The sequence below is a fragment of the Monodelphis domestica genome, chromosome 1 (assembly GCF_027887165.1).
Source record: "Monodelphis domestica isolate mMonDom1 chromosome 1, mMonDom1.pri, whole genome shotgun sequence".
Lineage (NCBI taxonomy): Eukaryota > Metazoa > Chordata > Mammalia > Didelphimorphia > Didelphidae > Monodelphis > Monodelphis domestica.
The window spans coordinates 531,357,671-531,383,700 of NC_077227.1; the positions used below are offsets into that span (position 1 = coordinate 531,357,671).

At 42.1% G+C, this 26,030-nt stretch overlaps 2 protein-coding genes across 12 annotated transcripts in view; one reads left to right on the forward strand and one right to left on the reverse strand.

The window, feature by feature from the left end:
• The window catches only part of GCSH (glycine cleavage system protein H), a 244,341-nt gene that overhangs the window by 98,326 nt on the left and 119,985 nt on the right, over positions 1-26,030 (reverse strand). For 10 of the 11 annotated variants that reach the window (XM_056813278.1, XM_056813280.1, XM_016432773.2 and 7 more), the window contains 14 exons: positions 25,333-25,737; positions 21,890-21,988; positions 21,150-21,199; positions 19,990-20,107; positions 18,737-18,944; positions 17,023-17,143; positions 16,261-16,414; positions 12,685-12,861; positions 8,125-8,270; positions 6,985-7,179; positions 5,140-5,265; positions 3,505-3,693; positions 2,569-2,687; positions 2,267-2,393 (listed from right to left, as the gene is read on the reverse strand). In XM_056813278.1, the coding sequence (XP_056669256.1) occupies positions 2,267-2,393; positions 2,569-2,687; positions 3,505-3,693; positions 5,140-5,265; positions 6,985-7,179; positions 8,125-8,270; positions 12,685-12,861; positions 16,261-16,414; positions 17,023-17,143; positions 18,737-18,944; positions 19,990-20,107; positions 21,150-21,199; positions 21,890-21,988; positions 25,333-25,737 (2,234 nt within the window). Of the gene's footprint in view, positions 1-2,266; positions 2,394-2,568; positions 2,688-3,504; positions 3,694-5,139; positions 5,266-6,984; positions 7,180-8,124; positions 8,271-12,684; positions 12,862-16,260; positions 16,415-17,022; positions 17,144-18,736; positions 18,945-19,989; positions 20,108-21,149; positions 21,200-21,328; positions 21,821-21,889; positions 21,989-25,332; positions 25,738-26,030 lie in introns of those variants that run through there. The other variant, XM_016432782.2, reaches the window with a different exon arrangement.
• Positions 1-26,030, forward strand: part of BCO1 (beta-carotene oxygenase 1) — a 156,500-nt gene that overhangs the window by 37,468 nt on the left and 93,002 nt on the right. The gene's annotated exons all lie outside the window — the stretch shown is intronic.

The window sequence follows — 26,030 nt, forward strand, 5'->3', positions numbered from 1 at the left end:
CTCTGAATCCCCCACGCTTAGCCTGAAACAGCAAGCATTTAATAAATACATGTTAATAGAACAAAAGAATCCGACGAGAATATATACTAGACTGAAACCCAAAGTAGAAAGCCATGAGACTTAAGAATTAAGTGGTCTAAGCTCTACACCTAGCTATTCGCTCTGTGATTTTAGGCAAACTGCCCTCTGGAATTTAGTTTCTTCATCTGTAAAATGAAGCGGCAATACTTGTACTAATGCCTCTCACTGAGCACTTGCGAGAGATGAATTTTGTTCAGACAGGAAGCAATTATCAGCAGGTATTATTACTGGGGAGGGAGGGAGGGAGAGAGAGAAAATGGGTGGATAGGAAAATAGGGGCTGGGCCAGTGGACCTGGGGGAGGTGAGGGCAATGAGACAACAGGTGGGAGGAGGCAGATGATGAAACAGATGGATGGTAAGATCAGCAAGTGGCTGCTGCCAGAGCAGACTGCTCCCTGATCAATCGTTTCCTGGGCTCCTCTCACAGTACAAAACCAGGTTAGCTATTCCCTGATAGGGAAGGGGGTGCATGATTCTTGGCCCAGATTAGAAGACTTCTGATGTCAGATGCGTGCATGCATGCAGGTTAAAGATATTGGGGTAAAAGAGGAGTGATTATAATCCCCTCCTTATCCACAGATAGGCAGATATTTTATAAGGCAGGCAGCTTGGAGCCACTGCTTCCCATCTCCCCATCCTATTCCAGCCCTCCCCTATCCTTCCTACCTACCTTCTAAGTTCAAACAGTCTGTACATTAGAATCACACTTGGAGGAATTCATTGGAAGTCAGAGTTAGAAAGGAGAAGAGGTCAGCTACTCCAACCAAGACCTCAACAGGATTTTCTTCTAGAATATGGTTATCTCTGTTTGGAGGCTCCCAAGGAAGGATGACCCATTGCTGCTTTTAAGAGTCCCAGTAGGAATAGTTGTTACTAATAAGGTAGGCCTCTCTTGGCTGAGAAGCCAGAACTGAATGGCACCTCAGTGATCCGAGGCCCACAAGCCCAATCCTCAGGAATAAATCTCCTTTGGAATCCACGGATTCATAGATTGTTAAGAGCCAGAAGACGTCTTAGAGGTTATTTTAGTCTAAACCCTGTCATTTTACAGATAAATGACTTCTCCAAGAAAATACAGCTAATTGGTGGCAAAGTCAAGACTCATGCTCAAGTCTCCAGCTCCTAGTCTGGGTCTCTTTCCTCATACCCTGACCACACCGCCTCCAGGCTGGGTTGGGCTGGGTGTATGTCTTGGGACAGGGCTGTTGGGAGGTAAGGGGTGGGGGAGCAAGAAAGAAGGCCCAGGAAGGAGTAGGAGGCCACAATAAGGAGAAGAATGGGGTGTGCAGCATATATACACAATACCAGCTCTCATCATAGCCACCTGTGACTCAAGTGTGGGAGGAGGAAGCCCAGAACAGAGCGATGAGGAGTGAGACAAGAAGCATCAATCTGGAAGCCTTGGGAGATGTCAAGGCAACTTTCCTAGTCTGCCTTCCTGGCCTAAAGCCAAGGAAAGTATTGACTGAACCCAGAGTTGGAAAGTATTTCAGAGACTTTTAGTTCAGCCCATACCTGAACAAAATCCCCTGACCTGGCAAGGATTCAGTCAGGAACTGCTAGGAAGTTTTTCCTTAATCAAGCCTCAATTTGCCTTGCTGAGGCTTCCTAGTTCTGCTCTCTGGGGTCAAGTAGAATTAATTTCATTCCAGCTTGATTTCCTCCAGTATTTTTTATTTTTGAGTTCTTGTGATTTTCTTATGAGGGCCAATTCTAGTTTACCTTTTTAAATGAATGAATAAATAAGTCATCTTATTTCTAAAGTTGGAAGGGGGCCTACCTTAGAGGTTATATGTTCTAGCCCTTTTGTTTTATAAATAAGAAAACTGAGATCCAGAAAGGTTAAGTGAATTGCCCACAGTCACACAAGTAGTAAGTGGCAGAGCCAGGACCCCAATAGTGACAACAGACAATTCTCTAGTACTTTAAAGGTTGCAAAATATTTTCATGCAGTATCTGACTTGATCCTCATATAATCCACTGAGGTAGATAATGCAAAGATTTTTTTCTCCATTCTACCAATGAATAAACTGAGGCTTGGAAAAGATACTTTTCCCAGCATCTCTCTGACATGGATATATGTATACTGCTTCTCACTGGTCATTGTCATGGAGGATGATAAACAGGAAACACAGAAGGAATTTGAAGTGTCGGAATCTTTAAGGCAGGGGTGTGAACACCCACCCTTATGTCCACAGGTTCATCATCATTGCCCAAGGATTTGAGGGAGGAAATTCTGGGCAGAGTGAAGGCAGCAGAGTTGCTTATGTTGAAATGAAAGAAAGCACCATCCAGACCTTGTGGTTGCACCCTGACCCCAGGGGGAGAAAGAAGAGGAAAATCAACATTAGATAAATGTACATCTTCAAGTCTTCTCATTACAAATCCAACACCTTTCCCACTATACCAATAGCCTTTGGGACATTGAAAATGCTCCCAGTGAGGGCCCAAAGCCTTTTCTAAGGATGCTGTGAGCTTGCTATTACCTGTTGATATACATGGAGATTGTAGGTAAACTCAACATGGTGGGATGGTGTCTTGGGGGCTTTCCTAGCAAGAGAGCACTCTGTAGATTCTCCAGGGTACTGAGGAGCTCTAGAATCACCTGCCAAGAAAGAAGAACATGACTCAGTTCATCCATCATTCCTAGAATGAGATTTCTCTCCCACAAGACTATGCTTTTAGCGATGTGGTACAGAAATACAGTTGCCTAAAAAGGAAGGCCACTCTCCCCTCTGGCTTGTGCTGGATTTGGCCAAATATGGCCAAAGAGGGAGGATATTCTATGGGTACTTTGGCAAGGGGGTGGGGGGTAAGAGGCTATCTCCATAGTTCCCTGTTAAGAAAGGTTGTATCTCGTGCCATCTTGTCTTGATCTACCCTCAGTATGGGGACCTTCCCTCTACTGATTATCTCCAAGCTTCCGTGTACATAGCTTGTTTGTACATAGTTGAGCTTTTGTTATCTCCCCCTTTAGACTGTGAGCTCCTTTATAGAAGAGCCTGCCTTTTGCCTTCCTCTGTATCCTCAATACTTAGCCTAGTGCCTGGCTCACGGGAGACACAATAAATACTTGTTAACTGACACCACCAAAGAACTAGTGTAGCTGGGGTTCCCAGGTCACCCTATCCTATGAAACCCTTCCACCTATCTCTTGAGGTCTCTATATGTAATGCCAGGGGCAGTTAGGTTGCTCAGTAGATTGAGACCTAGAGACAGAGGTCCTGGGTTCAAATTTGACCTCAGATCTTTCCCAGCTATTTGACCCTGAGCAAGTCATTTAACCCCCATTACCTAGCCCATACCACTCTGCTGACTTGAACTAATACACAGTATTAATTCTAAGACAAAGTAAGGGTTTAATAAAAAGGGAATGCCTTTTGCATTTTTTTTTCAAATTGCATTCTTTCAGCGACAATGACCTGGCTTGTACCAGAGCCCAGTGGCTCTTCAATCTCTTGACTCCTCGATGCTTCAAGCACGTTTCCCACTGCATGGAACAGGTGTGTGACCATCATCTGGCGCTTCTGTCTGACAGTGTTGTCCTCAGGACTAGACATCCCTCTTGCCAGGGACCTGCTGACATTCTGAAGAATATGGCTGGCCAACAGCTTGTCCCCCAAAAAGAAACGGGAAAATTAGTTGAGGACAGAACCAAACATAGATGACTGTCCACACAGCCAGTCTGCATAAAGAGGTGTATACATAGCCTTCCAGTGGTAGTAAGCCACTAGCATTGTCCCCTTCAAGCCAAAGAGCCCAAATGAAGAAATTCTGATGGACCTGAGCAGAATTTTGATTGACTTGCCTTGAATTACTTGTGCCCATACTAGCCCCAACTTGACCATAAGAACCATTCTACCCTTTCTCAGCCTGTTGAAATCCTTCTCTCCCATTAATATCCTATTTAGAAGCCACTTCTGTCATCAAGCTTTCCCTGATTTCCATAATCAAAAGCACTCCCTCCTTCTAAATTCTAAATAATAATTAATATATCAGTTGGTAATGTGCATCCATGGAAGAACTTTCACATTAGGTGCCCCATGCCAAGGACATCACCAGTCCAGGGCCCCACTCTTGCCAAATATCCCCAGCTCCAAGCACAGAACAATGCACACAGTAAACACTTGATAAATGTTTGTTGAACTGACTGTTTTGTAGCCCCCCCCCCTTGGTGCCCAGTGCAAGGTCTTGCTCAGTAAACATTTGCTGTTTAAACACTGTTGTTAAACATTGCTGAAGAAAGGCCAAGCCATGGTGGCTAGATTTTTTGAAGGTCAACCATCTATGACTATAAACCAAACCAATGAAGACTGACACTATTGTTCCTGCCCCATCACAAGTTTTCCTGTCTTTTTCTCTAATCCTAACTTAATCCAATCCCTAAATGGGAGAGAATAGGTCTATATGAGAGCAGGTGAAGGCATGGTACCTACAAGGAATACATATGGGAGGATGAGGGAGCTTCCAGTTGAGCACAAGGATTGGTATTAATCAGGGTCCTCCTTGGGAGCCTGACAGGCTGTGCTGCCTGAGGAGGTAAAACAGAACCGAGAAGCAAAGGCATATTTTTTCATACACTGTAGATTCAGTGGCTGCTTCTACACCCTCATCTTACAGATTAGTCAACTGTGGCATAACGAGATTGACTTGCCAAGCAATCATCTGTAAGTGTAAGATTCAAACTAAAGTCTCCGAGTTCTATATTTTTCAAGACAAGGTCCATTGTGACAACCCTGCGATCCCCTAACATGCCCAGGAAAGCATTAACTGCTCACAAAATTATAGAATCAAAGCTACAAATCTACTGCACTTTGCTTTTAGAAATTATAGTACTTTAAACAGAAACATACAAAAAAGCCATAAGATCTATAAAAACACAAAAGAAAATTTAAATACCTGTGGTATTAAACTCTGACTATGCCAGGGCCATAGTTTTAGAGCTGGGAAACTGAGGCTAAGAAAGGTTACCTTGGGCTTCTTGTAGCCCAAGTAGGATGAAGGTCCTTGTGTGCATATAGGGTAAAAGGCAGGAGAGTCATTAGAATGCTACTAACCTGGGCTGAAAGGGAGAGCTCTTCATGGCGCCAGGTGATATCTTTAAGTGCCTCTGCCATCCCTAAAGCCTGCTGCATTTCATCAACAGGGATAGAAGCCAGGGTCTTCAACAAGAGCTCTCTAACCTTAGGATGGAACAAGGACATTACAAATAGTTAATAAATGCTTGCTGGATGGATAAAAAATTAGCTAAGAGGTACTGTACATAAATGCTAATTATCATCAATTAATGCAAAATAAGTTAAGCCTATTTCTGCAAAAGCTTGGGAATCAATGGCCTTTCAACACACCAGAGATTCTCTATTGACTTCAAAGGCTGTCACAAATATCTCTTAGTTCTAATTACTTTCACTGTCTTAATTGAAAAACACATACTCTGCTCTCTAGACATGGTGGTCTTTGGCTAGAGATGCAGAAATCAGAGAGTCGTGGAATTTGCATCCACTTTTCCAAGACCAACCCTCAAAGGGGTGAGGACAAATAGGATATTCTCAGAGTTCTCCTAGGTTTTCTATATGAGGAGAATCGAGCCTGGAATATTTTTAGCATCACTTCTGCATCTAGAGGCAACATGATATATGTTAAGGCCTGAGCTCTAATAGATCCTTGGTTCTAACTCAGTAAATAAAATTTTGTCTTTGTTCCTCTCTGGACCTCAGTGTCCTCCCCTGTAAAATGAGCAGCTGGACCAAATGGGCTTGAAACTCCCTCCTAACTCTTTACTTTGTATTCTATGCTTCTTGAGTAGTGGGGTGCCTGTCTGGTCTGAAGAACAGTTTAGGAGAGACTGATGTTTGCCAGTGTAGGTCAGAATCCTAACACCCTACTCTCCTACTCTCCCAAAAGTGAGCCGGGCTACTACTGCCTGTGGAGTCATAGAAATCATAGAATGTTGGGGGTGTTGGGACACTCAGAACAAAGAACATTGAATGTCAGATTTCAAAGGGATTTTGGAACATTGAATAACAGAACTGGAGCAGGGAAGGAGCAGGATTTAGAGACTGTTTAGTCCAGCCCCTTAAATTTATAAATGGGAAAACTGAAAACTAGAGAGGGGAAGAGATTTGATCAAGGTCTTGCAGGCATTTTGTGTCAATGCTAAAACTCAAATTTGGGCCTGCTGATTCTTTCTTTCCATAACTCAAATCTGGCAGGTCCCTAGCCAGTAGTTCCCAGGTTGTTCCACCCTTTTTTTCAATGTGGGAAAACATGACATGGCCTAGAAGGGAACCTTTCCTTTGAATTTTGCTGGGGAACCCTGGGGAACTCATCCTGGTAGGTATGGTTGCAGGGTGCCTGCCACAGGGGTCCATAAAGGCATCTGGTATAGGATTTTAAGGAGGGGTCAAGAAAATAGCCCCAAAGTTTAACAATGAAAGTAGTATGATCATTTCAGCAGAAAGCATTTTGATTTGGACATAGAGGAGGCAGAGGAATTACATCTCTGCAACTTCTGATTGGTAGAATCCTGGTCAAGTCGCTTAATCTCTCTAGGCACCTTTTTTCACTTACAGAATGATGGCTTTGAACTAGGCAGCTTCTATGGTCCCTTCCATTTCTAAATCGATGATCCTCTATTAAAGGGACTAAAAGGAGAAGGAAATGTCATGAATGTGAAGTTGTGTTAGGCATCACACTGGCATAAAATGAGGAATTGGAAGAATTGGTCTAAATACTCTGTAAATCTTCTTTCACCTTTAAGGCCTGTGATTCTATCATTAATAACTTCTTCATAGCCATGACCAGAGATTTCTAAAGCCTACCCTCTCCCTGCTACACCAGAGACTTGCTGACCCTCTGATTCATTTTTGCTACAAGATACACAGAGAAACCACATCAAAGACCTCTTGTGCAGGGTTGGCTCTCAGAGATGGAGGGTAGCCTTTGTCTTTGCCCCCTAGATTCAAGATAGAGGCCACTGACTTGGACAACTGGACAAGTGCCGTGCTGCTATTATCTCCCATGAGGATGTTGCTTATCTTCTCTGACACCAATGTATGAAGTGTTCCATTTCCCTTGATTGTATCTTCTTGTTCCACCTGAATGGAAGAAAGGCTAAGAAAGTGACCAGATCTCATGACTACAGTAGATGTCAGGGCCATTTGGTATGAACTTTCTTCTAGAAAGAGTAAGCCCTAGCATCTTTAGCATGGGGTAAGTGAAAAACAAACATGTACAAAGCAGCAAACAATGCAAAGGCCAAAGAAATTCCAGATTAAGAAATATTAACATCGGAAAGAATATTAGTGCAGTAAATATAACATAAAGAGAGCTAACACTTCAGAATCTATAAGGATCTGATACATAGCTATAAGGGTGACACATACTCCCCAGTGGAGAAATGGTCATATAACAGATACTTTGAGAAGGTAGGTATGCAAATTGTTTATAACTACATTAAATTAACCTCCCTGGCGTTAGTTTTTCTTACATGTCTCATCTCAGGGTTTTATTTTTCTCATCTATAAAAGGAAGGGGGAAAACTCAGTGATTTCTTAGATCCTTTCTAGCTCTAAATCTGTTATCTTATAGTCCAATTCTCTAATAATCAGATAAACAAATGAAAATAATAACCCATATTTATGTGTTTCCTTAAAGTTTACAAAAATGTTTTACATATATAATCTCAGCTTATTCATACAACAACCCTGTGAGGAAGGAGCAATTAGTAATATCATCTAGAGATGAGGAAACTAAGGATAAGAGGTTAAGTAACATGACAAACAGCATACATTTGGGAAGTTCCCAAAATGAGAAGTGAACCCAGGTCTTTCTGATGCCACGTCCAACACTCTACCCACTACACCACACTGTCTCTTCCTATCCCACTTCTATTATTTACAAGCAATGTAAATGAACAAATTACTTACCATCTCTGGACCTCAGTTTCCCCATATGTAAAGTGATGAGGTTGTATTAGTCAACATATGAAGTCCCTTCCTGTTTTGGAAGGAAGGTTTGGGAAGAGAAAGGATATTGCCTACCTTGACTACCACGTGGGTATGAACTGTGTCTCCAGCCTTATTAGCAACAGAAATGAGAATCTTCAGGATATAGTTATTTTCTGCTTCTCCAAGTGGCAGATAAGCCGATAGGAGTTCTGACCCATGACCACAGTAGAGGCATGAATCTAAAAATAGGAAGATAAAGAATCAGGGAAAAGAACTTTCTCAGAGTTCTGGAAAGATAGCAAGCTCTACAAAAGACACACTATTGATCATAATAATCTAAATACTTTTAACAAAGACCTTACAAATACCAAATTCAATAATAATGCTAGGAACTAAACTAAATTAAAGTCTTAATGATTTTGTAATTGGTAACCTTTCTTGAATGCAGTCATAATTTTCAAGATCTCCAATCCACAGAGCAAATTTCACCAAAATCTATTAAACAGAGTAGATATGCCCATTTGAAAATTTTCTCAGGGTCCACTTTATATAGATGTGTAGCCAACATCTTAGGGCTGGATGATCTGCCCTCTAGCTATATCATCATGGAAACCTGGAAGATCAGAAGCATCCATGAAGACATTACCCAGAGTTCCCCTTTGGTTTTTGTCTTGATGGATTTCTGCCCAGGGGCAGTGACCATGAAAGGACCCTTACAGATGGTAACCTCAACCATGATTATGCTTAAGTCATAACAATTTATGGCAATGTGGTGCAATGTAAAGATTATTTGGAGTGCCGGAGTTAGAATTTCAGCTCTCCAATTTACTTTCTGTGTGACCTTGGACAGGCCATTAATTCAGCAAGTTGGACTCCATGGCCTTAAGGCTCCTTCCAGCTCTAAAACCATGATCCAGAAGGCTTTTAGAATGAGCTCTAAATCTATGGTCCAATGGCTATAAAATACACCATGCCAAGAGCAGCTAATTCCATTTCCCTCTCTCTTCTGCCTACAACTCTTCATGCAGACTTTTCCTCAGAAGAATCTGATGGGGAGGTGGGGAGGAAGAGATCATTTGAATAACCCAGCCTAGCTTCCCTTAGGGAAAAATTGGATCACTGGATCAGCGAATTAGAGTTAGAAGAGATGTTAGAGGTCAACTGATAGCCAAGAGGATGAGACTCTATAGACTTCAAGAGAAAGAAAGGTACCATGGAAAGTCCATTGGCTTTAGAGTCAGAAGAACTGGTTTCAAATACTGCCTTTCATTTGCTACCTGTATGGCCTTGGACAAATCATTTAACCTCTCTGGGCTTCAGTTACTCCACTCATAAAAAGAGAGAGCTGGATTAAATGTCCCTTCTTGGTCTAGGCTTATGATCTTATGACATGAGCCTCCATTTCACTATAACCAATGAATCAAGGAAGACCTCTTGGGGAAGGGAGCATTTGAGCTGTGTCTCAAAGAGAGTTTGGAATCCCAAGAGGTAGAGATGAGAAGAGTAATCTCATTGATATGGCTAGTCCATTGGATTGCAGCCCATCTATGACTACCCATCATGACAACTATTGTCTTTTTTTAAAAAGTTTTATCTTAACACTGGGATCTGCAGTTTCTTTGGTAGTGAGCACTCTTCCCAATATAACATGTAGATTAGGACTTGCTATGAAATGTATAGTCTTAGAATAACAACACCCAGATGTTTCAGAGGTGGGACTCGAACCAAGGTCTTTCTGAATTCTCTACCTACTGTGCCATGCTGTCGCTTATCAATCAGTAAGCATTTATTAAGTATCTACCATGGGTCAAGCACTGTATTAGGCACTTAGGATACAAAGACTAAAATGAAATAATCCCTGCCCTCAAGAACCTTACATTATGTTAGGGAGGATATTATATACACATCTAAGTATGTACAAAATAAATACAATCATCCATTAAAATATAAGTTTATGCAGAATAAATACAAAACAGTTTAGAGAAGAAAGATTAGCAATAGGAGCAATAAGGAAAGGTTTCATGTAGAAAGTAGGGTTTGAGTTGAGTATTGAAGAAAATAAGGGATTCTCTATAAGACAGCAGTGAATAAAAGTCACAGAATCAGGAGATGGAGTACTGTTTCAGGAATAGTAATAAGGTGGAGGGAGGAGCTAGGTGATACAGTGGATAGAGCCCCAGGTCTTGAGTCATGTGATCTGGAGTCATGTGGACCTGGGTTCAAATCTGACCTCAGATACTTCCTAGCTGTGTGACCCTGGGCAAGTCACTTAACCCTATTTGCCTAGCTTTTGCCCTTTAGTCTTAGATTTGTTACTAAGACCGAAAGTAAGGGTTATTTAAAAAAAAATAGTAATAAGACTTGTCCTGCTTCTTTTAGTAGTCCAGGTGAGAGGTGAGGAGAGTTGGAACAAGGTGGAAACAAAGAGGTGGGTAGACAGCAAAGGACAGATGCCAGAGATATTGTCATGGTAGAAATGGCAAGATTTGGCAACAGAGGTGGGGGAGAGGAGGAGAGAGAAAAAGGGAAAATATGGGGGACAAGAGAGAGGAGGGGACAAGAGTGAGAGGGGAAGGAGGGAGGGAGAGTGTGAAGGAGAGAGAGAGAGAGGGAGACAGACAGAAAGAGACAGAGAGACAGAGACAGAGAGAGAATAAGGTTGAAAATTTGGGGAGTGGAAGACTGCCAATGCCCTCAATAGAAAATGGAGGAAAAAGTGAGTTCTGTTATGGACACATTGAGTTTGAAATGCCTCTGGGACATCCAGTTTTAAGATGAGGAAATAGAGGCCCAGAGAGGTGCTAAGGGGGTGAAGCCAAGTCCTCTGAGATCAATTTAGGAAGAGGATAAAAAGGTTCCTCCAAACTCCAAGTCTTGAGATGGGAGTGGTGTTGATTTTAGCAGGAGACACGCTGTCTAGGTGCTAAGAACTGGCACACCATTACTCTGTACAGAGTTAAAGATATATACTTCTTTAAATAATGAAAGAAGGGACCATTCACCATAGCACCCTAGAGGACTTATTTGATGAGGAGGGGCAGGCGCTGTGATATCCAGAGATAACAATTTTGTTTTTGAACTATTTGGGTGAGGAAGGGGCTCCAGAGTAGGGGCTCCATATGGGGCAGTGCCTGGGAGCCTGGTCCCTCAGGGAAGATGATTAGCACAATTGCTAGAGAACAGGAGAACTGAGGAAGTTAAGAGTCTTTGCTGTCAGAAGCAGAGCTTGAGAGGAAAGTAGTGCTAGGAAGCAGAGGGCAGAGTAGTGGCTGGTGGTGCTTAATGAGAATCGTTGAGGAGGGAACATTAAAACATAGACCAAAGGGTCCTGGAGGAGAGCAGAAGCAAGGAGCGAACCTTGGTCTCACCTACTTTGGGGAAATATTTTCACTCTACATATACTGAGATGTAAGAACTATCAAGTCAATCATGTCAGTAAGCATTTATCAAGTGTCTACTGTGTGTGAATCACCATGCTAAGCACTCTCCATTGAATTATACATAATTTTTAAAAAAATTTGAGCCTTGTGAACTTCAGTACTTGTAATAGGGACTAGTGGCTATCCTTGGGGGGGAGTGTCAGATACTTCAGGTCACTGAAGTCAATGAATTAGAGAAGTGGCCCAGTGGATAGAGTACCTAGGTTCAACTCCAACCTTAGATATTTACTAGTTCTATAACCCTAGGCAAATCACTTAACCTCTATTTGCCTCAGTTTCCTCTACTGTAAAATGGGGATTATAATACCATCTACCTCCTAGGGTTGTTATGAGGATTAGATGATATCATATTTATAAAGTGCTTAGTACATTGTAGGTATTTGATAAATGCTTGTTTCCTCCCTTCCCAAAAATATAACCAAGACTTTTTTATTAGAAGAAAGTCTCAACACAAGGATTAATTTGTCAGTCAGCATCAGACCAATAATTTAGTGGTTTCACTTTTACTGGTCCCAAATTTCAAAATCTATCAATTCCAGCCAAAGTTATTATAAAACAGACAATCAAGGTAAAATAGAAACCACCCTTGACCTGAGTCTCAGTCTTATATTTATTCTTGTTCATATACAGTCCCAAGTGTGGATATTATACAAGTGAATAGCTTTAGGGCTGGGAAGCTAAGATCTTCCCTATCTTTCTTCTGCCACCTCCATTTTATTCATGCTAGTGGTGGTGAGGAAGCCTGACCTCTGTGGAGGGGAAACATGGACAGAAAAAGAAGATAAGAAAGAGGTTTCTAACTTCTAACTTCTAAACAGAATTTAAAGCTGGAAGGAAGCCTAAACTTCATCTAAACTTCAATCTGATCATTTCATGTGAACAAAGGATCTAAGAGTGATTGCCCAATATCACACTGGTAGAAGAGAAGGTAGCAGATCTGAGATTTCAAGTCATCTTTTCTAACTTTAAATCCCATGATCATTCTATTCTACCTCACTACTTCTCACTGGTAGAAGGATACCTTGCTACTACTCTTCTTTCCAAGGTTAGCTGAAATATAGGAGCCTAGTCTACCATGGGGGACTCTTGACACTGCAAACTTCATCCCCATGTGGTCAGTTCTATCTGTTCCCAAATTACACACTGGCCCCTGCAGAGTTCTGGACAGTTTCCATAGGACAGTCAACAGAAAATGGAGATCTTCAGATCCTACCTGATTTCAGACAGAAACAATAGATGAGCAAGCCAGGCTCTACAGATGTGTTGCAAGAGATCCTAAAGCTTGTCAGAATGGTCCCCTGCTCTGGAATGGTAGTACAGGCTGGAACCTCAGGAGGATAAAGAGTGCTGATGACATAGATCTGTTCTCCATAGGCCCACTTGGTCATTGCTGGAAATCAAAGAGAGGAGACTGCTTTAAAACCATCTTCCTGGGAGCATAGAAAAATGTTCTTGTCAGGTCTAGGAACAAGGGAAGAATTTATGTCTATACAAGGGATAAAGAGGATCATAGGAAGTAAAATGGATGTTTGGTGACATGAAATTAGGAAGGTTTTGAACAAACAAAACCAATGCAGCCAAAATGAAAAGGAAAGCCAGAAATGGGGAGGGGGATTAGGGTAGAGTTTTATATTAATTTTCTGTAATATAGGCCTTACTTTTTAGATGTATAGGGAACTGAGTTAAATTTACAAAAATAAGAGCTGTTCCCCAATTGATTAAAGGTCAAAAGATATGAAGAGGCAATTTTCAGGAAAAAATCAAAACTATTAATAGTTACATGACAAAATGCTCAGAATCACTGATAATTAGAGGATGCAAATTAAAACAATTATGAGGTATTACCATACTTATCATATTAACTAACATGGCAGAAAAGGTAAATGACAAATGCTGAAGGGGCAGGGGGAAATATATATACTAATGTACTTTTGGGGGTACTGTGAACTGGCCCATCCCATTCTGGAGAGAATGAACTATGCCCAAAGGGCCATAAAACTACCATTTTGATCCCAAAGAGATCAAAGAAAAGGGGGAAAGGATCTAATATACATATATATGTGTATACACACACACACACACACACATATATAATACATATATATCAGCTCTCTTTGAGGTGGCAAAGAATTGGAAATTGAAGAGATGCCATCAATTGGGGAATGGCTGAACAAGTCATGGTATATAATTGTGATAGAACATTATTGTGCTATAAGAAATGATGAAGGGGGACAGGTTCAGAAAAACCTGGAAAATCCTATATGAACTAATGCAGAATAAAGTGACAAAACCAGAAGATCATTGTACATAGTAACAGCAATAGTGTAATGATCAACTGTGAAAGATTTAACTGCTTTAAAAATTCAATAATCCAAGACAGTTCCAAAGAACTTGTAAAGCAAAAAAGCTCTCTGCATCTAGAGAGAACTGATTAAGTCTGAGTACAGACTGAAGCATATTTCTTACTTTAAAACTTTTTTACAACATGGCTAATATAGAAATAGGTTTTTCATGATGTATACACATGTATAATTGATATCATTATTGCTTGCCTTATCAATAGATAAAGAAAAGGCTGGGAGAAAAAGAGTTGGTAACTCAAAATTTGTAAAAAAAATGAATGTTAAAATAAATTATAATCTTTTTAAACCATCTCTCTGGGTTCCATTTCTATCATGCTGTAGCTTAAGAGAGCTTGATTCTTCTGACTCACCTCTATCTAGGGATTTTGTAACCCTTAAAGTACAATAGAAATAAACACAAAGTGGTGTTATTAACTATCATCCTAATTATAATTATTGTTTTGCAAACCCAGATGTGAATATATAATGATTGAATGAATGATTGAACCCAGAAGAGGAGCAAATGCTGGAGCCTAGATGTGGAACTAGTTTTGAGGGGCCATTGGTGGCTACATATAACAGATGAAGGGAAGGGAAAAGACAGAAATCTCTAAGCTCCAGTTGAGAGTGAAGGAACCCCCAGAGGAGGCTCTTTGCTAATGAGGTGAAGCAGGGCTTACATCAATGTTCCTTGTTATATGTAAAATGTTATATGTGTTTTTAAATGCTTAATACATTTTTATTTAATTGAATAGCCACATATAATTAGAATGATGATGACATCTCACTCAGTGGGTGTGATAGACTAGCAGGTGGCAAAATGTAGTGATTCTTATTACATAAACATTCTGTGAGGCCAGCTAAGCTGATGGACATGCTTTTGGGGAAAACATCTGTATTTAATTGAATAAATAAAATCCTCTGTAAAGCAAATCATCATCCTTTAATTTATATTGAAAGGATATGTGATATAGTAAAAATGGTACCCAACTTGGAATTAGCAGAACTATGTTGGCATCCCATCTGTGATACTGATTAGCTTAAGAACCTTAGGCAAGTGATTTAAAATGATAGATAGATAGATAGATAGATAGATAGATAGATAGATAGATAGATAGATAGAAAGATAGATAGACAGACACAGATAGATAGATAGATAGATAGATAGATAGATAGATAGATAGATAGATAGATAGAGGAGGAAGGGACTTTAGCGGTAGTCTGGTCAAATACCCTTATTTTTTAGATGAGATATTTAGGATCATAGATCACAAACCTAGGGCTAGAAGTGACCTTAGAAGCTATCCAATCCAACCCCTTCATTTCAAAGATGAAGAAACTGATACTTAGAGGTTATATGATTTGTCCAAGATCACTCAGGTAATAACAGACTGAATAAAGATGTAAACAAAGGTTAATTGACTCCAAAATCTATTGATATGCCACCTTATACCAAAGGTGTTACCTGACTCTTAACTGCTCTGATTCTCAGTTTCCTCATATTACCAATCTTATGAGGTTGAAATGAGGAAAACATTTTTTAAAAATCTAATGGGCTGTAATAAGTTGTTCTCACTGTTTTTAGTATAAAAACCTAGATTTTTATATATTGAGGGTTTTTTAAGGGAAGTATTGAAATAAATATGGAATTGAATGAACCTATGAAATTATCTACTCTTACAGCCAAAATGTTCTCTGTAGTCCCTGGTGCAGATCTAAGGAAGGGCTGGTTTCTGAGTTTTCTTTGGAAATAGCTCGCTCGCTCTATCTATCTATCTATCTATCTATCTATCTATCTATCTATCTATCTATCTATCTATCTATTTATCTATCTATCTATCTATCTATCTATCCGTCTGTCTATCTATCTATCTATCTATCTATCTGTCTGTCTGTCTGTCTATCTCTGTCTCTATCCATCTATCTCTGTATGTCTGCCTCTCTATCCATCTATCTCTATCTGTCTATCTGTCTATCTATCTCTCATTCAATCTATATGCCTGTCTATGTCTCTATCCATCTGTCTGTCTGTCTATCTCTGTCTCTATCCATCTATCTCTGTATGTCTGTCTCTCTATCCATCTATCTCTATCTGTCTATCTCTCAATCCATCTATATCTGTCTGTCTATGTCTCTATCCATCTGTCTGTTTGTCTGTCTGTCTGTCTGTCTCTCTCTCTATCCCATGAGAAGCAGTGTATCAAACTGGATAAAGAATTGGTCTTTAGGTCAGGACCATCTACGTTCAGTTTTTGCCTCTGGCACATACCACCTGTGGGTGACCCAGGGCCAGTCACTCAACTTTTCAAGAGGCCAGACAGCCCTCTGAGACAATACGTGGCAGAGTAGATGCTGAGTTACATTGGTAGAGAACGTTTCCTCATTGAAATCCCCCTAAGCCGATGAATCACAGATCCAGTTAAAAACATTCTGCCACATCTGCTTACCTGTAACTTTAATTTGAGCTATACCAGCGGCTGAGGCCTGGAGTTCAGACAGGAACGAGCTGTTCATTAGCAAGACGGGGGTGTTTCTCTGTAGCAGCTTTAAGGAGCTTGGCCTAAATCCACTGAGACCACAGACAGCCGGAAGGGGTTCCACCTGAAACATTTATAGACATGAGCCCCAGGCAGGATGCCAAGCATAGGAATGGTTCAGGTTCCCTGAGGCTCCTCTGAGGCAGCTCCTTCCAGCAGATAAACCCAGGCTGTCCTCTCCCTGCAGGGCCCCAGCCAGTTGCTTGAAGATCTTAGGAAGCTTTCTCCTGCCCACCCCAAAAGCTACCCAGGGAACTTTCTCAACCCTCTCAGAGTGACAGGAAGCCCCTGCACTGTCCATCCCACAGGGAGGAGACCTTGGGACGCATATATTAAGAACAGAATTAAGGTCTTTCTTCTATAGCTTGGGGCTTCAACAGCTTCATCAGGCACACGTGTGACAGCCTGCTCTTGTAACAGGCTAAAAGGCACAAACTTCGCTCATGGTTCTTTCCCCTAAAATCATTTTCTCAGAGATCACGTCCTTGAGATCCTCCCAACCAAGTGCTCTAGGACCTAGAGTTAAGAGTCCAGCGGCTTCAGAACCACACACAGCAGTCAGGCCCTTGTAACATCATTTTGGAGACTCACACTCTAGCGTCATGCAAGGGGTGGCCACAGCACCAGCGCCCTGTGATTATGGTCGGTAATGCCTTCAAGAGGCTCACTCACCTTTTTCTGGAAGGAGGTATCTAAATACCAGCTATATGTCACAGACTGTCGGCCATCCCCACAAGTGGCCCTCAGCAGGACTTCTTCACTCACATTCACTGGCTTGCAATTTTTTTCACAACTGGAAGAAGTAAATGAGAAATCACACACACACACACACACACACACACACACGCACGCACGCACGCACACACCCCAAATAGGAGAGTTAGCTGGAAACACTGTCATCCTCTTCTGAGCCATTCACTAAAAAATTCCCACTGTAAGATATATATTCTAAGAAGTTGTCATTCAGCTTCTGTCTGAAGACTCTGAAGAAAAGGGAATCCATCACCTACCCAAGCAGCCCGTTGCCCTTTGGGACCACTCTAGTTTGTGAGAAAGGTTCCCCCTCCCAACTCTGACATCTTGTCGAGATTTGCTTCTTTTCAATTTTCACCCAACTTCCTCCTTCTGCCCTGATGTTGGGCCAAACAGAAGACCTCTCATAAGCATCTGAGGGTGAAGTCAATAATCAGGAAGACCCAAGTTCACATTTTGCCTCAAAAACTAGCAGTGGGACCCTGGGGAAGTCATTTACGTTCTATTTACCTCAGCTTCCTCATCTGTAAAATGGGGATCATAATAGCACAAGGCTGTTTGTTGTGAGGATCAAATGAAATAATATATGTAAAGTGCTTTGCATACTTTAAAACACTATTTAAATGTGAGCTGTTATCATTATTGCTTATTAATCTTTGTTCTATATAATAGCCCTTCAAAGATTTTTTTTAAACCCTCATCTTTTGTCTTAGAATCAATACTGTGTATTGGTTCCAAGGCAGAAGAGTGGTACAGGCTAGGCAATGGGGGTCAAGTGACTTGCCCAGGGTCACACAGCTGGGAAGTGTCTGAGGCCATATTTGAACCTAGGACCTCCTGTCTCTAGGCCTGACTCTCAAGCCACTGAGCCACCCAGCTGCCCCATTCAAAAATTTTGAAGGAAGCTTTCATATCCCCCAAGTTTGAATGAACTTTTTCGACAGAAAAGTCAGGAAAGACTAGATAAAGACCTTCAGGCCCAACATAGTGATTTCATCCTCTTTTGCTATTGCCTTCCCCTTTACCCATCCCGTTCCCTCATTCTGAGAATCCTTTTCACCATTGTCTCTCTGACTCCCTAGCTTTCTTCCTTCAAAACTCGCCTCCAAGGACACTTTCTGAATGAAGCCCTTCTCTATTCCCTTAGCTACTAGTGCTGGACCCCACCATGAATAGCTGGTATCTATGTACGACGCCTCTCTAGATAGAATCTGTGCTCCTTCAGAGCAGGGATTGTTTCCATTTGTCTTTGTATTCCAGTTGCTTAGCATAACACTTGGCACACAGTAGGTGCTTCACAAATGCCTGCTGACTGATTCTCTCCCGCCTTCCCCTCCAGTCCTTACAGGGGCTGTAAGCTCCCCTCTCTCTAAAACCTCTCCGGTTCAGATGACAGAATGCTTGTAAAGCGCTCAGCACAGCGCCAGACCCGTCGTTGGTACTCAATAAGCGCTTGCTCCCTTCTCCCTGGGAGCCCCCAAACCAGCTTACCCCAGGAGAGGACTGCTATAACCTGAATTGATGAGCAGAGTCATCCCCTTGCAGACACGTTCCTGTGGCCAGGGCCCGTGCCCACCATCAGGCAGACCATTCTGTCTACTCGCCCTCAAGGAACTGATCACAACTACCAGACCTGATCCGGGGGTGCAGCTTCTGCTCTGCCGTCACGTATACACACTGCTCATCTCGCCACCGTTGTCCCTGGACGCCGCGTACCAGCACGTGGAGGGTGACGGCGGAGTTGGGAGGAGGCAGGCAGCCAGGCTCCACCAGCATCTCCCTTTGGTCCGTGAAGAGCAGCTGCTGCTGGACACATTCCTGCCACTGAGGCCAGCACCGTCCTGCCAGGACAGCAAATGAGAATCTTTCTGGGAAAGAAAACTGGGTAGTCCCTGCTTTGTTACCGGACTGTCCTCACCTTTTACTAGGGGAGGAGGCGGCAGACTGTGAGTGACTTAGTCCCCAAAGCCACTTCCAAAGTGTGGCCCAGAGTCAAGCCAGGTTCAGTTCTACCCAATCCTCCGTCATCATAGGTCCAATCGTCTCCCTCGTCTCTAATTCCTTAAACAGGGTACATTTCCAGCAAGAGCTAAAATGAAAAGTTTTCTGGCCTTGTGGCTATTGAAAGAAAGGATAGAGGGCTAGGCCTGAAGTCGAGAAGACCTGGGCCCAAAGGTGTCCTTACACACTAGCTGGGTGACCCTGGGCAAGTCACTTAACCTGTTTACCTTAATCTACTGGAGAAGGAAATGACAAACCATTCTGGTATCAAAAACTCCGGGGACAATATGGTCCAACAGAGTCACCAAGAGTCAGACGGGACTGAACAGCAACTAGTGAGAGGAAAGCTCAGAGGTGTATCAAGCAGGAATTAGTATGGGAATGAAGAAGCAATCGGTGACACTATAGCTTTTGAGATAAAAGTGTGTGAAACAAGGACTGGGGAAGAAGATTCTTCTCTGTATAGGTGGGACCTGCTCCAGACAGGAGGAGGCTAGAGGCTCTCAGGGTAGCCCGTAAAATCAAGCTACCATCCTTGAACAGAGGAGGGAATGTTGGGGGCTAGTCCTTAGGATGTTACACTGTAGAGCATGGAAGTCGTTGAGGTTAGCTGCTAATGAGCAAGAATAATTAGTAAATACAATAATGGGGCTGACGTCATGCTTTCTCCCCTGGGGTTACCCCCGGGCAGAGTCCCCCTTTGGTACAACCTTCCCAGCAAGGTCCTTGGGGTGTCCCTGGTTTCTGTCTCCGCCTCCTATGGTGGTGCCTTAGGAGAGCCCCACCACCACCACTACTGAATCTGTGTTTAAAAGTTGACCCCATGGTGTTGTCTATGCGGCTCGCCCTAGGTGCCAGGATGGAGAGCGATGGCTCTGCACATACCACATGACCATGCAAAGGTCAGACTCTCGTTGTAATCTGGCCAGCCCAGAGTCACCGGCGTGAAGAGATCCACAAACCGACTTGGCTTAATATACATCTGGTTTTTCCCTTTATCCTTCTAGGGAAGAAATGAAGAACATTACTGGTAGTGAGAGCACATACAAAGAGGCATTTTGTTGTAGGAGAGGGTCAGGAAGGCTTGGGGTTCAAGTTCCAGCCCTTTTCAATTCCCTTTTGTGTGTTCTTTCCTTCATTAAAATGTAAGCTTCTTGAGGACAGGAATGGTCTTTCTTTTTGCTTTTATTAGCATCCCTAACATTGAACACAGTACCTGGCATAGGGTAAGTGCTTGCTAATAAATATTTGTTTCTTTCCTTTAAATGCCTAGATTATACACAGCAAGAAGAATGAGCCTGTTGCACTATAAAAGGACTTTGGGGCCATACATACTAGCTCAAAACAGATCAGAAATATTCACAGCAGCATTTGTGTATATGGTATGAGAAAACTGGAAATAGAGAGAGTGCCCATCAGATGGAGAATAACTAAACAAATTGTAGCGCATGAATACAATCGAATACGACTATACTATAAGAAATGGCAGATAGAAGGAATTCAGGTTTACGTGGGAGGATTTATATGAGCTCATATAGAGCTCATGTCAATGAAAAATATACATGATGACCACAATAATGTAAATGAAAACAGTATTATAGCATTACAATAAACAAAACTAAAACAATTAGAACCATTCTATGACAATGTATTGAAAACATTTCTAAAAAAGCCACTCTGATCAGTCTTGGTTGCAGAGGACAGATGATGAAACATATCTCTTTCTCAGGAGAGAAGTGGAAAACTACCAGTGCAGAATACTGGATACAGTCAGCATAGTTTCAATGTCAGATGGTATTGCTTAACTGTTTTTCTTTGTCACAAAGGAAGATTCAACATAGTGATAAGAGGAGTACCTTAGCTAATGACTGTGGTATAAAAACAAAAGACATCTTTACATTTTTTTTAAAACAAAGAAATGGATGAATATTCTCAGTGCTGAATCCATCACTATTCCTGCTCTGTGTGTGTATGTATGTAATGGTCCCATGGATACACACAAGCGTCGTTTTAATTGTGAGATTAAGAATTTGAAAATAACTCACATTTTCCTTCTGGGTGTTCATCTTGGATAGCTTTTGGTTGACAGGAGTTGCTGTATTAGACACATGTAATTAGAAGAAAAATGAACACGTTAGTGAGGGTGAGCCACAGGTGACTCCTGCCTCTGTCCCTTTGATGATTTTCATTGGTTCATGGGAATGTCTTACTGCATTAAACATACCTTCCAATTGGGCAATGACAGTACAATGGGCTCGTGAGCTCCTCGTTGTTGCATGTGCATTACGAGTATGTTCTAGGGGAAGATGGTGCCCTCTCAGGTGGAAAGGGTACACATGTATCAAGAGAGGAAGATGGAAAGAACCACTGAATTCACATATGCAGATGCTCATGTGATTCACATGTTCTCACATCTAAATGATTACCTTAGAAATTATGTGTCTATTATAGACCACTCGTTGAAGAGCTGGGTTTTCATCCAGATATCTTCCTTCCACTATTCAGATCCCCACTTTTCTATTCCTTAGGACCATAGAATCTCAGAGTGGAAGGAACCTCAATCATGTCATCCCACCTGTACTCAGATAAGAATCCCCTCTACAACCTTTGAGAACTTGCTAGGGATGCTGCCAAGGCAATCATTGTTCTGGTCTGTACATGTTGGGCCATATATTCTCTGAGGTTCCTCCCAATCCAAAGAGTCTAGGACTTTATGCTATGGGCTGTCGTGAAAGGAGGCTGATCCCATGTGCTCACACTCAGCGCTATGTCGGTGTTTTCATACCCTTGTGGACAGGCTCCTTAGGGGATACACTGACTCTCCCAATTGCCAGGCTCAGATTGGAGAAGATGTTTTGAACAAGCACTGTGACCAGAAAGGTTCCTGCAAGGAAAGAACTGAGATGAAAAATCGTAATTTATATATAACAATTCCATTCATGTGGATTCAGTGAGACCATTTCCCCTGGCTTTGGCCTTCTTGTCCTTTGACGACAATGCTTATTTCTTTATCTTACTTGCTGCCTCTGAGATGCTAAATAAGGATGGGCCCTGCAGGTCTTGCCTCTGTGGGGATGGGAATATTGAGAAGTATCTCACACACGAGTCAGCCTCATCATTACAAGACAGACGGTCCTAGAAATACCTGTGTTATGCTTTGTATACTTGTTTTAAATAGGAGCCCATATAAAAAAGATAAATTTCTGAAAGCCACCTAGAGCAGCTCTGCCTAAGAGAGTGATGTCTCTCTTCTCCCCCAGGGGAGAACATGGGAAGCAGCAGCAGATGAGGTCCTGCTTGAGTGCCAGCTCCACATTTTTAACTGTCTCAATTCATGGGTATGTCCAAGGCAGCAGGAGAGAGTCTGGTCAGATGCTACATGCAACTCTTGGGCTCAGATGATACTGATACAATGTCAAGTGACCCTCATCTCCATTCCTCTCCCTCTTCTCTGCACCTAGCCCAGGATTGAAAGTCTTCATCACTGCCTCAGGATAGGATTCCCTGGAAAGTAATGTCCTCTTTCTTCTAAATAATAATTAGAGCTCCTCTTAAAATAGCACCTTAAGATTTAGGAAATGTTTCATATATATTATCTGATTGGATAGCTACAAAAATCATGTGACCATAGAAGTATTAATATACTTCCATTTTATTAATGAAGCTTGATTGATTGAAACTTAGAGAGAAGTTATATGACTTGGCCAGGGTCCCATTGCTAGCTGTATCTTAGGCAGAACCCAGTTTGAAACCAGGTCTTCCTATCCATTGAATTCTTCTGCATTTCACCATACTACCCTACTCTGTGGTCCCTTAATCTTCATGGGGTGATTAGCTATAGAAGATAGGAGGGTCATGGTGAAGTCAGTAGACCTGGGGCATGAGGAAGCTAAGGAGCAGCTGGATTCACAGATTTATTTGCAGAGAATGACTTAAGGTACCCTTTTCCTCTCCTGCTTCCCCCATCAGTAGTAGTAATGAGTATTTATATATCTATAAAATTAATTAATTAATTAATGAGTAATAAGTAGTGATGAGAATTCACTAGGGGGCCCAAACCAAATCCTCCTACATGAATGTCCAGAGACGTCTATGGCCCCAATTTCCTATCACTTCTGTTACACAACTCTGGTATTCTTAAGGTTTAAACTCCACTTAGTTCTAGTTAGAACTGGCTGTTGTTAAAACTCTCCAGCAAGTCTGCTGATGCAGCATAGTTCTATGTCTTTCTTCCTCATCCTGTGCAGGCCTTCCTGGTTAATTTTTAGGAATTCCTTCCTCCCCTTTTGCTACATGCTCCCTGTCCCCTGAGGCAGCGGTGCTGAGGGAGGTCCTATGTGTCTCTTGGCTGTATCAATAAGCTATTCTAACCCATTTTAGTATCCTTGTGGGCCATTCATCAAGGCTTCACCTTAAATTTGCAATATACTCTGGCTCCATAGGGGAGATTCAGGGGAGAATTGTCTATGTAAAAGCAAAAATACATCAGTAAAAGTTTATTTTTTAAAAATTACATTTCTAGTGTATGAATTCCTACAAGATTTATCCCATCTGTATCATCATTTTTCTAACTAACCAATAGAATCTCTGTGTTCCTTAACCTCTCACCCATAGGCGACCATGATCTGACACAGACATGATCAAGAAAAGAAGTTGCATAGATGTTTCTGACCTTGTGACACAGATGCCTATCATTACCAATCCTCCCAGTGTTCTCTGAGGTCCTCAGGCAACTCCCAGCATGACATGGTGCCCAAAGCTCCCCCCCCCCCCCGAACAAACATAGCCCAAGAACATGCAGACAGAAATGTACAGGAGAAGCCACTAAAGCATGTCATACCCCTGTGGCTACAATGCTCTGACAGAGAACTCACAGGGCTCTTGCTGTGCATCCCGACAGCTCTATCAGCACAAGAAAATTAATATCTTGGGCTCTCCTCACTTTTATCTTTTACCTCTAGGCAGCTTCAGAGTAGCAGAGGGACTGGCATCCTTCTAGGACTAGTGGCAGCAGCTGCTACCTTCTTCTCCAGCCCCCTGGACTGCCCTGACCCTGTCTCTGCTGACGCTTTGACCCATTTCCTTCAAAGCACTCCAGAAATCCCTGTGTATTTTATCTTAGCTACATTTCAGTGCCTTCTGTTCAACTATACACTTCCTGAGGTCAGACACTCTGCCCTGATTTTTTTTCCTGCCTTACTTTATTCTGTGATATCACACATTGTGCTTGGTGCTAGGACCCTAGGAAGGGGCTACTCTATAGTGGAATAATGTTGATCAGCTTGGTTGGGAAACTGAAGAAGATTCTTCAAATCTTCACGCATCATTGCCCCACATCTTCTATTCCTGAACCATGAAAAACAATTTTTGAATATGGTTCTAGTTCTTCTAGCCTTAAGCAGTAAGTAGGTTTAGGGGTGGTTGTTTTTTTGGATGGGAAAAGGGTAGTATGTTTATGCAGCTGGGCCACCTGAAAGAAATCCTTAAATTTAGATTTAAATCTACCCTTAAAGAAAATAATAAATTTACCATTAATCGTATCATAAATTCTTTCCATAATCCCTCAGCCCTCCTTATATGGAAGGATGTCAACACTCTGTCCATCAAAGGAAAGGCATAGGTCAGGCTGTTTCAAAATACATGGACAGAGTAAACATTTTGTATGTCAATCCTAATGACATAGCCTTGGCTAATTATTTAATCCAAGGTTTTTTGTTTTAATTATAAATCCTTACCTTCTGTCTTAGAATCTATACTGTGAATTGGTTCCAAGGTAGAACTGATATAAGGGCTAGGCAATGGGGGTTAAGTGACTTGCCCAAGGTCACACAGCTAAGCAGTGTCGGAGGCCACTTTTGAACCCAGGATCTCTAGGTCTCTAGGCTGGGCTCTCAATCCACTGAGCCATCCAACTGCCCCTAATCCAAGGTTTTTAATGAAAGGGATTAACATATTAATACAGCCATGCTTCAGGCAGTGAAGTAAAAAGTTAGGGAGGCAGTGATGCAGTAGAATATTGGGGAGTGAGAGTCAGGAGTCAGGGTTCTAGTGCCAGCTCTGCCAAAACAAGTTTAATGACCTTCAGAAAGAAAGTCCTTTCCTCTCTCTCTGAACTTCATTTTTTTTTCTCACCTAAAAATGAGAGGTTTGGATTAAATGTTCTTTAAGTTCTAATAAAGAATGTTGATTTGTTGATGTGAGAGCAAGGGACCAGCAAACAAGCCTTACCTTCTACTGGCATAGGGATGCTGTAAACCTTGGATTCTTTCCCCAAACACTCTCTCACATAGGAGAAGTTTCCACTGGCCCCTGCCACCTCAAATGTCAGCTCCTCAGGGAACCCCTGGGCCACAGACACATTAATGAGAAGATCCTGTCCCAGCTCCAAGTGATCAGAAACCCAGAAGGCCTGAAGACCAGACAGGGGCTCCATGATGTGAACAGTGAGGTTCCTGGAAAGTGTGGAGGTGGTGCTGTTGCTGACTGCCCGAATTTCCAGATGATGGACCCCTGGATGGAGTAACGGCTGTGCAATGCTGACCAGGGTCAGATTGTGTGGGATGCCTCCTTTCTGGATGGCAGATTCTGTCAGAGTGATGTTATCTGACAATATCATAAAAGTTACCCCCGTTCCTAGGTGGAGAAAGAGAGTCAACAACAAAGCACACCATTACTTCTTTATTTATCTGTCTGCTTGTCTAGCTATCTAGAGACTGGGTTTCCCCATCTCGCCCAAACTGGAAGGGCAGGAGCCATGCACCAGAAGGTCTGATCTTCACATTGCTTGGCAGGGAAACATTAATCCTCTCAGTTTTTCTCACCTTGGCTGGTTTGCTTCTCCTTAGACAACCGATGGACACTCAGCACCCTGGTGGAACTCATGATATTTGTGCCAAACTTAGTGGGGTGGCCAGATTGGATTTTAG